The sequence below is a fragment of the Coregonus lavaretus genome (assembly GCF_964263955.1).
Source record: "Coregonus lavaretus genome assembly, contig: HAP1_SCAFFOLD_8693, whole genome shotgun sequence".
Lineage (NCBI taxonomy): Eukaryota > Metazoa > Chordata > Actinopteri > Salmoniformes > Salmonidae > Coregonus > Coregonus lavaretus.
The window spans coordinates 2,501-19,020 of NW_028160263.1; the positions used below are offsets into that span (position 1 = coordinate 2,501).

The window sequence follows — 16,520 nt, forward strand, 5'->3', positions numbered from 1 at the left end:
GGAAACATATTGCTGATCTGGGATCAGATCTCCCCCTGTCTATGGAAACATATTGCTGATCTGGGATCAGATCTCCCCTGTCTATGGAAACATATTGCTGATCTGGGATCAGATCTCCCCCTGTCTATGGAAACATATTGCTGATCTGGGATCAGATCTCCCCCTGTCTATGGAAACATATTGCTGATCTGGGATCAGATCTCCCCCTGTCTATGGAAACATATTGCTGATCTGGGATCAGATCTCCCCTGTCTATGGAAACATATTGCTGATCTGGGATCAGATCTCCCCTGTCTATGGAAACATATTGCTGATCTGGGATCAGATCTCCCCTGTCTATGGAAACATATTGCTGATCTGGGATCAGATCTCCCCTGTCTATGGAAACATATTGCTGATCTGGGATCAGATCTCCCCTGTCTATGGAAACATATTGCTGATCTGGGATCAGATCTCCCCTGTCTATGGAAACATATTGCTGATCTGGGATCAGATCTCCCCTGTCTATGGAAACATATTGCTGATCTGGGATCAGATCTCCCCTGTCTATGGAAACATATTGCTGATCTGGGATCAGATCTCCCCTGTCTATGGAAACATATTGCTGATCTGGGATCAGATCTCCCCTGTCTATGGAAACATATTGCTGATCTGGGATCAGATCTCCCCTGTCTATGGAAACATATTGCTGATCTGGGATCAGATCTCCCCTGTCTATGGAAACATATTGCTGATCTGGGATCAGATCTCCCCTGTCTATGGAAACATATTGCTGATCTGGGATCAGATCTCCCCTGTCTATGGAAACATATTGCTGATCTGGGATCAGATCTCCCCTGTCTATGGAAACATATTGCTGATCTGGGATCAGATCTCCCCCTGTCTATGGAAACATATTGCTGATCTGGGATCAGATCTCCCCCTGTCTATGGAAACATATTGCTGATCTGGGATCAGATCTCCCCTGTCTATGGAAACATATTGCTGATCTGGGATCAGATCTCCCCTGTCTATGGAAACATATTGCTGATCTGGGATCAGATCTCCCCTGTCTATGGAAACATATTGCTGATCTGGGATCAGATCTCCCCTGTCTATGGAAACATATTGCTGATCTGGGATCAGATCTCCCCTGTCTATGGAAACATATTGCTGATCTGGGATCAGATCTCCCCTGTCTATGGAAACATATTTCATTGTGATCTTAAAAAGCTAAACTGATCCTGGGTCAGCACTACTACTCCGAGAGGCTTTATTACACCCTGTCATTGGTTATCGTCTGAAACCCTCAGAAAGTTCTACGGCTGCACCACCGAGAGCTTCTTGACTGGCTGCACCACCTAGAGCTTCTTGACTGGCTGCACCACCGAGAGCTTCTTGACTGGCTGCACCACCGAGAGCTTCTTGACTGGCTGCACCACCGAGAGCTTCTTGACTGGCTGCACCACCGCCTGGTATGGAAAATGCACCGCCGCCCTCCACCCGCAACAGTGCTACAGAGGGTGGTGCGGACAGCCCAGTACATCACTTGGTCAGAGCTCCCTGCCACCCAGGACCTTTAAATAAATATAAATATGCCATTTAGCAGACGCTTTTATCCAAAGCGACTTACAGTCATGCGTGCATACATTTTTACGTATGGGTGGTCCCGGGGGATCGAACCCCTCTACCCTGGCGTTACATGCGCCGTGCTCTACCAGCTGAGCTACAGAGGACCACAGGACCTCTGTATAAGGACAGTATATCAATAGAAAAGGTGTGTACTGCAGTAGTTATGTATACATCTGGCCCTTCATTGGACACTGTGTTAACAAACCTCCAAACGAGCTTCAATGCCATACAACAATCCTTCAGTAGCCTTCAACTGCTCTTAAACACTAGTAAAACTAAATGCATGCTTTTCAATCGAACGCTGCTAGCACCCGCCCACCCGACTAGAATCACCACTCTCGACGGGTCTGACCTAGAGTATGTGGACAACTACAAATATCTAGGTGTCTGGTTAGACTGTAAACTCAACTTCCAGACTCACATAAAGAATCTCCAATCCAAAGTTAAATCTAGAATCGGCTTCCTATTTCGCAACAAAGCCTCCTTCACTCATGCTGCCAAACATGCCCTCGTAAAACTGACTATCCTACCGATCCTTGACTTCGGCGATGTCATTTACAAAATAGCCTCCAACACTCTACTCAGCAAATTGGATGTAGTCTATCACAGTGCCATCCGTTTTGTCTCCAAAGCCCCATACACTACCCACCACTGTGACCTGTACGCTCTTGTTGGCTGGTCCTCACTACATGTTCGTCGTCAAACTCACTGGCTCCAGGCCATCTATAAATCACTGCTAGGCAAATCCCCGCCTTATCTTAGCTCATTGGTCACCATAGCAGCACCCACCCGTAGTCTGCGCTCCAGCAGGTATATCTCACTGGTCATTCCCAAAGCCAACACCTCCTTTGGCCGCCATTCCTTCCAGTTCTCTGCTGCCAATGACTGGAACGAATTGCAAAAATCTCTGAAGCTGGAGACTCTTATCTCCCTCAATAACTTTAAGCATCAGTTGTCAGAGCACCTTACCGATCACTGCACCTGTACACAGCCCATCTGAAATTAGCCCACCCAACTACCTCATCCCTATATTGTTATTTATTTTGCTCTTTTGCACCCCAGTATCTCTATTTGCACATAATCTCTTGCACATCTAGCATTCCAGTGTTAATACTATTGTAATTATTCTGCACTATAGCCTATTTATTGCCTTACCTCCATAACTTGCTACATTTGCACACACTGTATATATATTTTCTGTTGTATTTCTGACTTTATGTTTTTTTACCCCATATGTAACTGTGTTGTTTTTATTGCACTACTTTGCTTTATCTTGGCCAGGTCGCAGTTGTAAATGAGAACCTGTTCTCAACTGGCTTACCTGGTTAAATAAAGGTGAAATAAAATTTAAAAAAAGTTATATATAGGATGGTGTGTATAGACATTATGGACAGTATATGAATATAAAAGGTGATGTTCAGCAGTAGTTATATAGGATGAACCATGACTAGAATACAGTATATACATATGAAGTGGGTAAAACAGTATGTAAACACTATTAAAGTGACCAGAGTTCAATGACTCTATGTACATAGGGCAGCGGTCTCTAAAGTTCAGGGCAGGGTACTGGACGGAGGCCGGCTAGTGGTGACTATTTAAGTCTGATGGTCTGGATATAGAAGCTGTTTTTCAGTCTCTTGGTCCCATCTTTGATGCACCTGTACTGTGTCCGCCTTCTAGATACTCCCGAGTGGCGCAGTGGTCTAAGGCCACTAGAGCTCCTGGTTCGAATCCAGGCTCTGTCGTAGCCGGCCGCGACCGGGAGACCCATGGGGCGGTGCACAATTGGCCCAGCGCCGTCCAGGGTAGGGGAGGGAATGGCCGGCAGGGGATGTAGCTCAGTTGGTAGAGCATGGCGTTTGCAACGCCAGGGTTGTGGGTTCGATAAAATAATGTATGTGCTAACTGTAAGTCGCTCTGGATAAGAGCGTCTGCTAAATGACTAAAATGTAGATGGTAGCGGGGTGAACAGGCCGCGGCTCGGGTGGCTGAGGTCCTTGATGATCTTCTAGATGGTAGCGGGGTGAACAGGCCGTGGCTCGGGTGGCTGAGGTCCTTGATGATCTCCTAGATGGTAGCTGGGTGAACAGGCCGTGGCTCGGGTGGCTGAGGTCCTTGATGATCTCCTAGATGGTAGCGGGGTGAACAGGCCATGGCTCGGGTGGTTGATGTCCTTGATGATCTTTTTGGCCTTCCTGTGACACCGGGTGCTGTAGGTGTCCTGGAGGGCAGGCGGTGTGCCCCCGGTGATGGGCGTTGGGCTGACCTCTCCACCCTCTGGAGAGCCCTGCGGTTGCGGACGGAGCAGTTGCCGTACCAGGCGGTGATACAGCCCCCGACAGAATGCTCTCGATGGTGCACCTATCTAATATCGCACCTCTCTAATAGTGCACCTATCTAATATATACTTGTTAGTATCGTGGCGAGGAAACAAAACACGAAGCAGATTTAACTTCTTTAGGGAAACAGCCCTAATTGCTGGACACAAACATCACAATGTTGTCATCCAGAGTCACATTTATGTATTTTCCAAAGCTAAAATCACACCATATGTTACATGCAGCAGGTTTTTTAAAGGATCAGAGAGTTTGGCCTGCTTCGTGTTTTCAATATTGTGATACTGTTGTCATCCCAACCGTACTAATATATATATATATATTATATATATTATATAATATATATATATTGCGCCTCTAGGGGTAGAGTCAAGGGTTTCCTTAGGAACGGTGCGTCTCATTCATTCAGTCTGCAGAAAAGGGTCGGGTCAGGCAGTGGGTCGGGTCAGGCAGTGGAGTGATGATAAGATGGCGCCGTACTGGATGGCCAGCGTTTTGCGCCGACCCAACTTGACTATTTTTTGGGGGGGATTCTTTTGTCGTTTATTTGTACATTATTTTCTCTAAACGTATCCGTATCCTCTGTTATTTCTTACAACCGACAAGAACTCTTGAACATCAGATCGGCAGTTACTTACCCAGTGGTCCTCTGTAGCTCAGCTGGTAGAGCACGGCGCTTGTAACGTCAGGGTAGTGGGTTCGATCCCCGGGACCACCCATACACAAAAAATGTATGCACACATGACTGTAAGTCGCTTTGGATAAAAGCGTCTGCTAAATGGCACATTATTATATTATTATTAATTCCAGCTTCAACTTCGACTCATCTGCCCTGGGCTCTCTCTGTAATTCCGACCCCGATTTTCAGGCTACCCACAAGGCCCTGTATATAGTATGGTATTGGAACTGACCCTGTATATAGTATGGTATTGAACTGACCCTGTATATAGTATGGTATTGGAACTGACCCTGTATATAGTATGGTATTGAACTGACCCTGTATATAGTATGGTATTGGAACTGACCCTGTATATAGTATGGTATTGAACTGACCCTGTATATAGTATGGTATTGAACTGACCCTGTATATAGTATGGTATTGAACTGACCCTGTATATAGTATGGTATTGAACTGACCCTGTATATAGTATGGTATTTGAACTGACCCTGTATATAGTATGGTATTGAACTGACCCTGTATATAGTATGGTATTGAACTGACCCTGTATATAGTATGGTATTTGAACTGACCCTGTATATAGTATGGTATTGGAACTGACCCTGTATATAGTATGGTATTGAACTGACCCTGTATATAGTATGGTATTGAACTGACCCTGTATATAGTATGGTATTGAACTGACCCTGTATATAGTATGTTATTGAACTGACCCTGTATATAGTATGGTATTGAACTGACCCTGTATATAGTATGGTATTGGAACTGACCCTGTATATAGTATGGTATTGAACTGACCCTGTATATAGTATGGTATTGAACTGACCCTGTATATAGTATGGTATTGAACTGACCCTGTATATAGTATGGTATTGAACTGACCCTGTATATAGTATGGTATTTGAACTGACCCTGTATATAGTATGGTATTGAACTGACCCTGTATATAGTATGGTATTGAACTGACCCTGTATATAGTATGGTATTGAACTGACCCTGTATATAGTATGGTATTGAACTGACCCTGTATATAGTATGGTATTGGAACTGACCCTGTATATAGTATGGTATTGAACTGACCCTGTATATAGTATGGTATTGAACTGACCCTGTATATAGTATGGTATGGAACTGACCCTGGAACTGACCCTGTATATAGTATGGTATTGAACTGACCCTGTATATAGTATAGTATTGAACTGACCCTGTATATAGTATGGTATTGAACTGACCCTGTATATAGTATGGTATTGAACTGACCCTGTATATAGTATGGTATTGAACTGACCCTGTATATAGTAAGGTATTGAACTGATCCTGTATATAGTATGGTATTGAACTGACCCTGTATATAGTATAGTATTGGAACTGACCCTGTATATAGTATTGAACTGGCCCTGTATATAGTATGGTATTGGAACTGACCCTGTATATAGTATGGTATTGAACTGACCCTGTATATAGTATGGTATTGAACTCACCCTGTATATAGTATGGTATTGGACTGACCCTGTATATAGTATGGTATTGGAACTGACCCTGTATATAGTATGGTATTGAACTGACCCTGTATATAGTATGGTATTGAACTGACCCTGTATATAGTATGGTATTGAACTGACCCTGTATATAGTATGGTATTGGAACTGACCCTGTATATAGTATGGTATTGAACTGACCCTGTATATAGTATGGTATTGAACTGACCCTGTATATAGTATGGTATTGGAACTGACCCTGTATATAGTATGGTATTGAACTGACCCTGTATATAGTATGGTATTGAACTGACCCTGTATATAGTATGGTATTGAACTGACCCTGTATATAGTATGGTATTGAACTGACCCTGTATATAGTATGGTATTGAACTGACCCTGTATATAGTACGGTATTGAACTGACCCTGTATATAGTATGGTATTGAACTGACCCTGTATATAGTATGGTATTGAACTGACCCTGTATATAGTATGGTATTGGAACTGACCCTGTATATAGTATGGTATTGAACTGACCCTGTATATAGTATGGTATTGGAACTGACCCTGTATATAGACCCTGTATATAGTATGGTATTGAACTGACCCTGGAACTGATCCTGTATATAGTATGGTATTGAACTGACCCTGTATATAGTATGGTATTGGAACTGACCCTGTATATAGTATGGTATTGAACTGACCCTGTATATAGTATGGTATTGAACTGACCCTGTATATAGTATGGTATTGAACTGACCCTGTATATAGTATGGTATTGAACTGACCCTGTATATAGTATGGTATTGAACTGACCCTGTATATAGTATGGTATTGAACTGACCCTGTATATAGTATGGTATTGGAACTGACCCTGTATATAGTATGGTATTGGAACTGACCCTGTATATAGTATGGTATTGAACTGACCCTGTATATAGTATGGTATTGAACTGACCCTGTATATAGTATGGTATTGAACTGACCCTGTATATAGTATGGTATTGAACTGACCCTGTATATAGTATGGTATTGAACTGACCCTGTATATAGTATGGTATTGAACTGACCCTGTATATAGTATTTTACTTACTTACTGTGTTCATATTTCTTCTTATTTCTCATGTGTTTTTTTTTCTAGTATTACATTATTATTGATTATTGCATTGTTGGGTTTTGAGTTAGAAAGAAAGAAAGGTATTTCACTGTACTCGTTGCATGTGACATTAAAACTTGAATCTAGAAACGACTGTGTTCTGTCCACAGGGGGCAGTGTGGTACCGTCATCAGCTTGTTCTAACAGTAGATAGAACATACAGGGGGCAGTGTGGTACCGTCATCAGCTTGTTCTAACAGAGTAGAACATGTACAGATGCAGGAGCTAAATTTGAGCCAGTTTGCTACAGCAGGAAAAATAATCCTGCAGCAACAGGAAATGGGAATTATTATGTGGATTGTAATTAATTTACATTTTTTTGTAGAGGTTGATACACGGTAAATCAAGTCTGAAATTTCAAACTTCAGAAGCCTTTTTAAACCTCAAATGCACTACACGTTTAAAATGTCCTCCAGATCTCCTGCAACAGGGTGATCAAATTAAGATCCTACATCTGTAGTAACACTGCTGTCAGAAGGACCGGTAGAATAATCTCTTTCTGTTGGATAAAGAACCGGGTCATTTCCATATACTCTCCCGAGTGGCGCAGTGGTCTAAGGCACTGCATCGCAGTGCTAGCTGTGCCACTAGAGATCCTGGTTCGAATCCAGGCTCTGTCGTAGCCGACCAGGAGACCCATGGGGCGGTGCACAATTGGCCTAGCGTCGTCCAGGGGCGGGAATGGCCGGCAGGGATGTTGGTAGAGCATGGCGTTTGCAACGCCAGGGTTGTGCGTTCAATTCCCGCGGGGGGCCAGTATGAAATTTAAAAATATATATATATATGTATTCACTAACTGTAAGTCGCTCTGGATAAGAGCGTCTGCTAAATGACTAAAATGGTAAATGTAATTCACTTGACACCCAAACTGAAGAACACCCGACCGAAAAAAAACGGGATTGGATGATTACCTGATCTTGTCCAATAACAATCTCTTGTTTTCTTTTTGCCAAACTGTTTTTATGTTGCAGAAACCATTTAGTTACGGTGTGCCCTGATGAATACATCCCGGTGCACTATATAGGGAATAGGGTGCCGTTTGGGATAGGGTGGCGTTTGGAATAGGGTGCCGTTTGGGATAGGGTGGCGTTTGGAATAGGGTGCCGTTTGGGATAGGGTGCCGTTTGGGATAGGGTGCCGTTTGGGATAGGGTGCCGTTTGGAATAGGGTGCCGTTTGGAATAGGGTGCCGTTTGGGATAGGGTGCCGTTTGGGATAGGGTGCCGTTTGGGATAGGGTGCCGTTTGGGATAGGGTGGCGTTTGGGATAGGGTGCCGTTTGGAATAGGGTGCCGTTTGGGATAGGGTGCCGTTTGGGATAGGGTGCCGTTTGGGATAGGGTGCCGTTTGGGATAGGGTGCCGTTTGGAATAGGGTGCCGTTTGGAATAGGGTGCCATTTGGAATAGGGTGCCGTTTGGAATAGGGTGGCGTTTGGAATAGGGTGCCGTTTGGAATAGGGTGCCGTTTGGAATAGGGTGCCGTTTGGAATAGGGTGCCGTTTGGGATAGGGTGCCGTTTGGAATAGGGTGCCGTTTGGAATAGGGTGCCGTTTGGAACGCACCCGTACTCATGGAGATGTGGATGTAGATTTTGTGAGGAACATGCTGGCCCCATAATGCAGTGTGGAGATGTAGATGGGATGGGATGGCCAGTTGTAGCTATACAGAAACATGCTGGCCCCATAATGCAGTGTGGAGATGTAGATGGGATGGGATGGCCAGTTGTAGCTATACAGAAACATGCTGGCCCCATAATGCAGTGTAGAGATGTAGATGGGATGGGATGGCCAGTTGTAGCTATACAGGAACATGCTGGCCCCATAATACAGTGTAGAGATGTAGATGGGATGGGATGGCCAGTTGGAGCTATACAGGAACATGCTGGCCCCATAATGCAGTGTAGAGATGTAGATGGGATGGGATGGCCAGTTGTAGCTATACAGGAACATGCTGGCCCCATAATACAGTGTAGAGATGTAGATGGGATGGGATGGCCAGTTGGAGCTATACAGGAACATGCTGGCCCCATAATGCAGTGTAGAGATGTAGATGGGATGGGATGGCCAGTTGGAGCTATACAGAAACATGCTGGCCCCATAATGCAGTGTAGAGAGATGGGATGGGATGGCCAGTTGGAGCTATACAGAAACATGCTGGCCCCATAATACAGTGTAGAGATGTAGATGGGATGGATGGCCAGTTGGAGCTATACAGAAACATGCTGGCCCCATAATGCAGTGTAGAGATGGAGATGGGATGGATGGCCAGTTGGAGCTATACAGAAACATGCTGGCCCCATAATGCAGTGTAGAGATGTAGATGGGATGGATGGCCAGTTGGAGCTATACAGGAACATGCTGGCCCCATAATACAGTGTAGAGATGTAGATGGGATGGGATGGCCAGTTGGAGCTATACAGAAACGTGCTGGCCCCATAATGCAGTGTAGAGATGGAGATGGGATGGATGGCCAGTTGGAGCTATACAGGAACATGCTGGCCCCATAATGCAGTGTGGAGATGTAGATGGGATGGATGGCCAGTTGTAGCTATACAGGAACATGCTGGCCCCATAATGCAGTGTAGAGATGTAGATGGGATGGATGGCCAGTTGGAGCTATACAGAAACATGCTGGCCCCATAATGCAGTGTAGAGATGTAGATGGGATGGGATGGCCAGTTGGAGCTATACAGAAACATGCTGGCCCCATAATGCAGTGTGGAGATGTAGATGGGATGGATGGCCAGTTGGAGCTATACAGAAACATGCTGGCCCCATAATGCAGTGTAGAGATGTAGATGGGATGGGATGGCCAGTTGGAGCTATACAGAAACATGCTGGCCCCATAATGCAGTGTAGAGATGTAGATGGGATGGATGGCCAGTTGGAGCTATACAGAAACATGCTGGCCCCATAATGCAGTGTAGAGATGGAGATGGGATGGGATGGCCAGTTGGAGCTATACAGAAACATGCTGGCCCCATAATGCAGTGTAGAGATGTAGATGGGATGGATGGCCAGTTGGAGCTATACAGAAACATGCTGGTGCATGGCATCTTCAATGATGTTGGTCCATTTAAGCTGTGGTAGTGTGTGTGTGTGTGTGTGTGTGTGTGTGTGTGTGTGTGTGTGTGTGTGGTAGTGTGTGTGTGTGTGTGTGTGTGGTAGTGTGTGTGTGTGTGTGTGTGTGTGTGTGTGTGTGTGGTAGTGTGTGTGTGTGTGTGTGTGTGTGTGTGTGTGTGTGTGTGTGTGTGTGTGTGTGTGTGTGTGTGTGTGGTAGTGTGTGTGTGTGTGTGTGTGTGTGTGTGTGTGTGTGTGTGTGGTAGTGTGTGTGTGGTTGTGTGTGTGTGTGTGTGTGTGTGTGTGGTAGTGTGTGTGTGTGTGTGGTAGTGTGTGTGTGTGTGGTAGTGTGTGTGTGTGTGTGTGTGGTAGTGTGTGTGTGTGTGTGTGTCGTAGAGTGTGTGTGTGTGGTAGTGTGTGTGTGTGTGTGTGTGTGTGTGTGTGTGTGTGTGTGTGTGTGTGTGTGTGTGTGTGTGTCTGTGTGTGTGTGTGTGTGTGTGTGTGTGTTATGGAGGTCCATTTAGTGTTGTGTCCCCAGCCAGCCTATTCTACTCTCAGTCTGCCATGTCTACAGCACTGACACATTATCAACATTCATTATTAACACACACACACACACACACACACACACACACACACACACACACACACACACACACACACACACACACACACACACACACACACACACACACACACACTGACACATTGTCAACATTCATTATTAACATACAGCTGTTAGTCCTGTGTTACTGTTAACATAAGTGCTTTCTCTCCCTCTGTGTGTGTGTCTGTCTGTGTGTGTGTGTGTGTGTGTGTGTGTGTCTGTGTCTTTCTGTGTCTTTGTGTGTGTGTGTGTGTGTCTGTGTGTGTGTGTGTGTCTGTGTGTGTCTGTGTGTCTGTGTCTGTGTCTATCTGTGTCTTTGTGTGTGTGTGTGTCTGTGTGTGTCTGTGTGTGTGTGTGTGTGTGTGTTCGTGTCTGTCTCTGTGTGTGTGTGTATGTGTCTGTGTGTCTGTGTGTGTGTGTTCATGTCTGTGTATGTGTCTGTGTGTCTGTGTGTGTGTGTTCGTGTGTCTGTGTGTGTGTGTGTGTGTGTGTGTGTTCGTGTGTGTGTGTGTGTCTGTGTGTGTGTGTGTGTGTGTTCGTGTGTCTGTGTGTGTGTGTGTGTGTCTGTGTGTGTGTGTGTGTGTGTGTGTGTGTGTGTGTGTCGTGTGTGTGTGTGTGTGTGTGTGTGTGTGTGTCTGTGTGTGTGTGTGTGTGTGTGTGTGTGTTCGTGTGTGTGTGTGTGTGTGTGTGTGTGTGTCTGTGTGTCTGTGTGTGTGTGTGTGTGGCAAGGGTCTTCACATGTTAAATCTGTCCTTGACCCTGTCTGTAATACCTACATGTTTCTAGCAGACCACCATAGTCCCTGTGCCCAAGGACACTAAGGTAACCTGCCTAAATGACTACCGACCCGTAGCACTGACGTCTGTAGCCATGAAGTGCTTTGAAAGGCTGGTCATGACACACATCAACACCATCATCCCAGAAACCCTAGACCCACTCCAATTCGCATACCGCCCCAACAGATCCACAGATGACGCTATCTCTATTGCGCTCCACACTGCCCTTTCCCACCTGGACAAAAGGAACACCTACGTGAGAATGCTATTCATTGACTACAGCTCAGAGTTCAACACCATAGTGCCCTCAAAGCTCATCACTAAGCTAAGGACCCTGGGACTAAACACCTCCCTCTGCAACTGGATCCTGGACTTCCTGACGGGGCGCCCCCAGGTGGTAAGGACATGTAACAACACATCCGCCACGCTGATCCTCAACACGGGGGCCCCTCAGGGGTGCGTGCTCAGTCCCCTCCTGTACTCCCTGTTCACTCATGACTGCATGGCCAGGCATGACTCCAACACCATCATTACATTTGCTGACGACACAACAGGGGTAGGCTTGATCACCAACAACGATGAGACAGCCTATAAGGGAGGAGGTCAGAGACCTGGCCGTGTGGTGCCAGGACAACAACCTCTCCCTCAACACGATCAAGACAAAGGAGATGATGGTGGACTACAGGAGAAGGTTCCAGGGCTGTAGTGGAGCGGGTCGAGAGCTCCTTGGCAACCATATCACTAAGGACATAACATTTTTTAAAATTTATTTTAATTTTAATTTAACCTTTATTTCAATAGGCAAGTCAGTTATGAACAAATTCTTATTTACAATGACGGCCTACCAAAAGGCGAAAGGCCTAGTTAAACATGGTCCACGCACACTCGTACAATCGTGAAGAGGGCACGGCAGCGCCTCTTCCCCCTCAGGAGGCTCAACAAATTTGGCCCTCAGATCCTCAAAGCTACTCTCGGACCAACAGGCTCCGAGACAGCTTCCACCCCCCAAGCCATAGGACAGCTAAATAATCAATTAAATGGTCAAATGAAATGAAATTACATTTTATTTCTCACATACTGGTCTGGTCAACCCTGACCTCCTTACATCAGGTCTGGTAAACCCTGACGTCCATACAACAGGTCTGGTCAACCCTCCTGGGAGTGCAGGGTTTTGCTCTGGCCCAACACTAACACACCTGATTCAGCTAATCTCCTCTCTCTAGTCCAAGAGGCTCCTAACCTATTGTCTCTATCCTCTCTCTCCCCCTCTCTCCCTCATTCCTCTCCCTCTCTCTCTCCCTCCTCCTATCATCTCTCTCTCTCTCCTCCCTCTCTTTCCTCCCTCCTCCCTCTCCTTCCTCTCCCTCCTCCTATTCTCTCTCTCTCCCTCCTCTCTCTCTCTCCCTCCTCGTATCCTCGCTCTCCCCCTCCTCTTTCTCCCCTCCTCCCCCTCCTCTCTCCCTCCTCCTATCCTCTCTCTCTCCCTCCTATCCTCCCTCTCTCCCTCCTCCCTCTCCTTCCTCTCCCTCCTCCTATCCCCCCTCCTCCCCCTCCTCTCTCTCCCTCCTATCCTCCCTCTCTCCCTCCTCCCTCTCCTTCCTCTCCCTCCTCGTCCTTCCCCCCTCCTCCTCCCTCCTCTCTCTCCCCCTCTCCTCTCCTCTCCAGTCCATGATGCTTGTAACCTGGTGCCTATGGACCCAAACGGTCTGTCTGACCCCTACGTGAAGCTCAAACTCATCCCCGACCCCAAGAGTGACACCAAGCAGAAGACCAAGACCGTCAAGTGCAACCTCAACCCCACCTGGGACGAAACGTTCAAATTGTATGTTCAGTTGGCACTGCTCTTTACACTATCTTGGTTAAAAAAGGCTTCTGAACTTTACAACACCTTTGTTAAAGAGTTATGAAACCTTCACATTGTAAGATTTCTGTAACTTAAAGGTGGATCTTTGTTACAACACAAGACCTTCAACTTCAGAGAGACAGTTAAATAATTAATGACTTAATGAGTGTTCTCTGCCCCCCTCCCTCCCTCTCCCTCTCCCTCTCCTTCTCCCTCCCCCTCTCCCTCTCTCCTTCTCCCTCCCTCCTTCGCCCCTCTCCTTCTCCCTCCCTCCCTCCCCCTCTCCTTCTCCCTCCCTCCCTCCCTCCCCCTCTCCTTCTCCCTCCCCCTCTCCCTCTCCCTCCCTCCCTCCCTCCCCCTCTCCCTCCCCCTCTCCTCCCTGGTCTATAGTCCCCTGAAGGATGCTGATAAGGACCGTCGTCTGTCGGTGGAGATCTGGGACTGGGATATGACCAGCAGGAACGACTTCATGGGAGCGCTGTCCTTCGGCATCTCAGAACTCCAGAAACAAGGAGTGGACGGATGGTGAGACGGACGGAGGGAGGGAGTGGAGAGAGTGAGGGAGTGGAGGGAGGGAGTGGAGAGAAGGAGTGGAGAGAAAGAGGGAGAAAGGGAGGGAGTGGAGAGAGGGAGGGAGTGGAGGATGTGGTAGATGAGAGGAGGAAGACAGGATGGATACTCCCTGTATATAGCTCCACATTGATCTGGTACTTCCTGTATATAGCTCCACATTGATCTGGTACTCCCTGTATATAGCTCCACATTGATCTGGTACTTCCTGTATATAGCTCCACATTGATCTGGTACTTCCTGTATATAGCTCCACATTGATCTGGTACTCCCTGTATATAGCTCCACATTGATCTGGTACTTCCTGTATATAGCTCCACATTGATCTGGTACTCCCTGTATATAGCTCCACATTGATCTGGTACTGGTACTCCCTGTATATAGCTCCACATTGATCTGGTACTCCCTGTATATAGCTCCACATTGTTCTGGTACTCCCTGTATATAGCTCCACATTGATCTGGTACTGGTACTCCCTGTATATAGCTCCACATTGATCTGGTACTGGTACTCCCTGTATATAGCTCCACAATGATCTGGTACTTCCTGTATATAGCTCCACATTGATCTGGTACTTCCTGTATATAGCTCCACATTGATCTGGTACTCCCTGTATATAGCTCCACATTGATCTGGTACTCCCTGTATATAGCTACACATTGATCTGGTACTGGTACTCCCTGTATATAGCTCCACATTGATCTGGTACTCCCTGTATATAGCTCCACATTGATCTGGTACTGGTACTCCCTGTATATAGCTCCACATTGATCTGGTACTCCCTGTATATAGCTCCACATTGATCTGGTACTGGTACTCCCTGTATATAGCTCCACATTGATCTGGTACTGGTACTCCCTGTATATAGCTCCACAATGATCTGGTACTTCCTGTATATAGCTCCACATTGATCTGGTACTTCCTGTATATAGCTCCACATTGATCTGGTACTGGTACTCCCTGTATATAGCTCCACATTGATCTGGTACTTCCTGTATATAGCTCCACATTGATCTGGTACTGGTACTCCCTGTATATAACTCCACATTGATCTGGTACTGGTACTCCCTGTATATAGCTCCACATTGATGTGGTACTTCCTGTATATAGCTCCACATTGATCTGGTACTTCCTGTATATAGCTCCACATTGATCTGGTACTGGTACTCCCTGTATATAGCTACACATTGATCTGGTGCTGGTACTCCCTGTACATAGCTCCACATTGATCTGGTACTGGTACTCCCTGTATATAGCTGCACATTGATCTGGTACTGGTACTCCCTGTATATAGCTCCACATTGATCTGGTACTGGTACTTCCTGTATATAGCTCCACATTGATCTGGTATTTCCTGTATATAGCTCCACATTGATGTGGTACTTCCTGTATGTAGCTCCACATTGATCTGTTACATTCTTGTATACATTAATCCTCTTGCGTTACTATGTGTATTTTTGTCACCCCACGATAGAATTGTGAAGGGGACTGTGGATCTGTCTCCACGTCCTTTAGTGCGTTGGTGCATTCATTCATTAGTCACATGCGATACCTCAGACAGCACTGGCCCGACGATTTTCATGAAACATGGGGTGGAACGGTGCGTCTTGCCATAGAGATCCGGCGTTTACGAAAATGACGCTGATTGGCCAGATGCTGCCGCTATAAACAAGAACAAACTTTGACCCTAAAGTCACGTGATTCAATACGTCGGTCCCTCTCCTCACAAGGAACACATTTGCCTCATTACCCATAAGGTCCGCCATGATGGATTTCCCGCCATTTTTTAATTCTGTTAAAAATACTTTTAAAAAAAACGCTACTCTTCTGGCACCGGTCTGGACGAAACTTGATATGTGGCATCTATGGACAAAGGTCTCTCAACGCAGTATTCTCCAGACTAGTACCTAAAACAACATTATTGACCAATAAACGTTCACCTGGGCGTTGGTCTGGCACATAAATGCATATAAATCAGTCAGTATTGTAACAAACTTTGGTGCAGATGTTTTGCAAACACTGTCAAGACCACGAGAGAACATTCCTATCGACCAGACGGTTGCGGCTCTATTAACGGGCACATGTTTATATCTCTTGATCTGTTGGACTCAGAGTGATGAAATTTGGCACACATGCTCAGGGACATGAGTCTAGCTAACCCATGTGATATCTCAGACACCACTGGCCCGATTTTGATGACAGTGATCGGCCCAAGTGGGGTGCTGCATCGATGGTGGGGGGGGGGGGGACATGTTTACTGTTGCCTTGTTCTTGTTTTATTATTGGGGAGCCGGAGGAAGAGGAAGAAGAGGAGGAGGAAGAGGAAGAGGAGGAGGAAAACGTGGGGATGGAGTGGGTGAGGAGGAGAGAAGGAGAGGAGAGGCTGGAGGAAGCAGGAGGTAGAG

At 46.1% G+C, this 16,520-nt stretch overlaps 1 protein-coding gene across 1 annotated transcript in view; it reads left to right on the forward strand.

The window, feature by feature from the left end:
• The window catches only part of LOC311121974 (protein kinase C beta type-like), a gene marked incomplete at its 3' end in the record, with an annotated part of 16,233 nt that extends 2,163 nt beyond the window's left edge, over positions 1-14,070 (forward strand). The window contains exons 2-3 of the mRNA XM_084196403.1: positions 13,368-13,524; positions 13,936-14,070. Of these exons, the coding sequence (XP_084052529.1) occupies positions 13,368-13,524; positions 13,936-14,070 (292 nt within the window). The remainder of the gene's footprint in view (positions 1-13,367; positions 13,525-13,935) is intronic.
• Between the last annotated feature and the right edge of the window lie 2,450 nt (positions 14,071-16,520).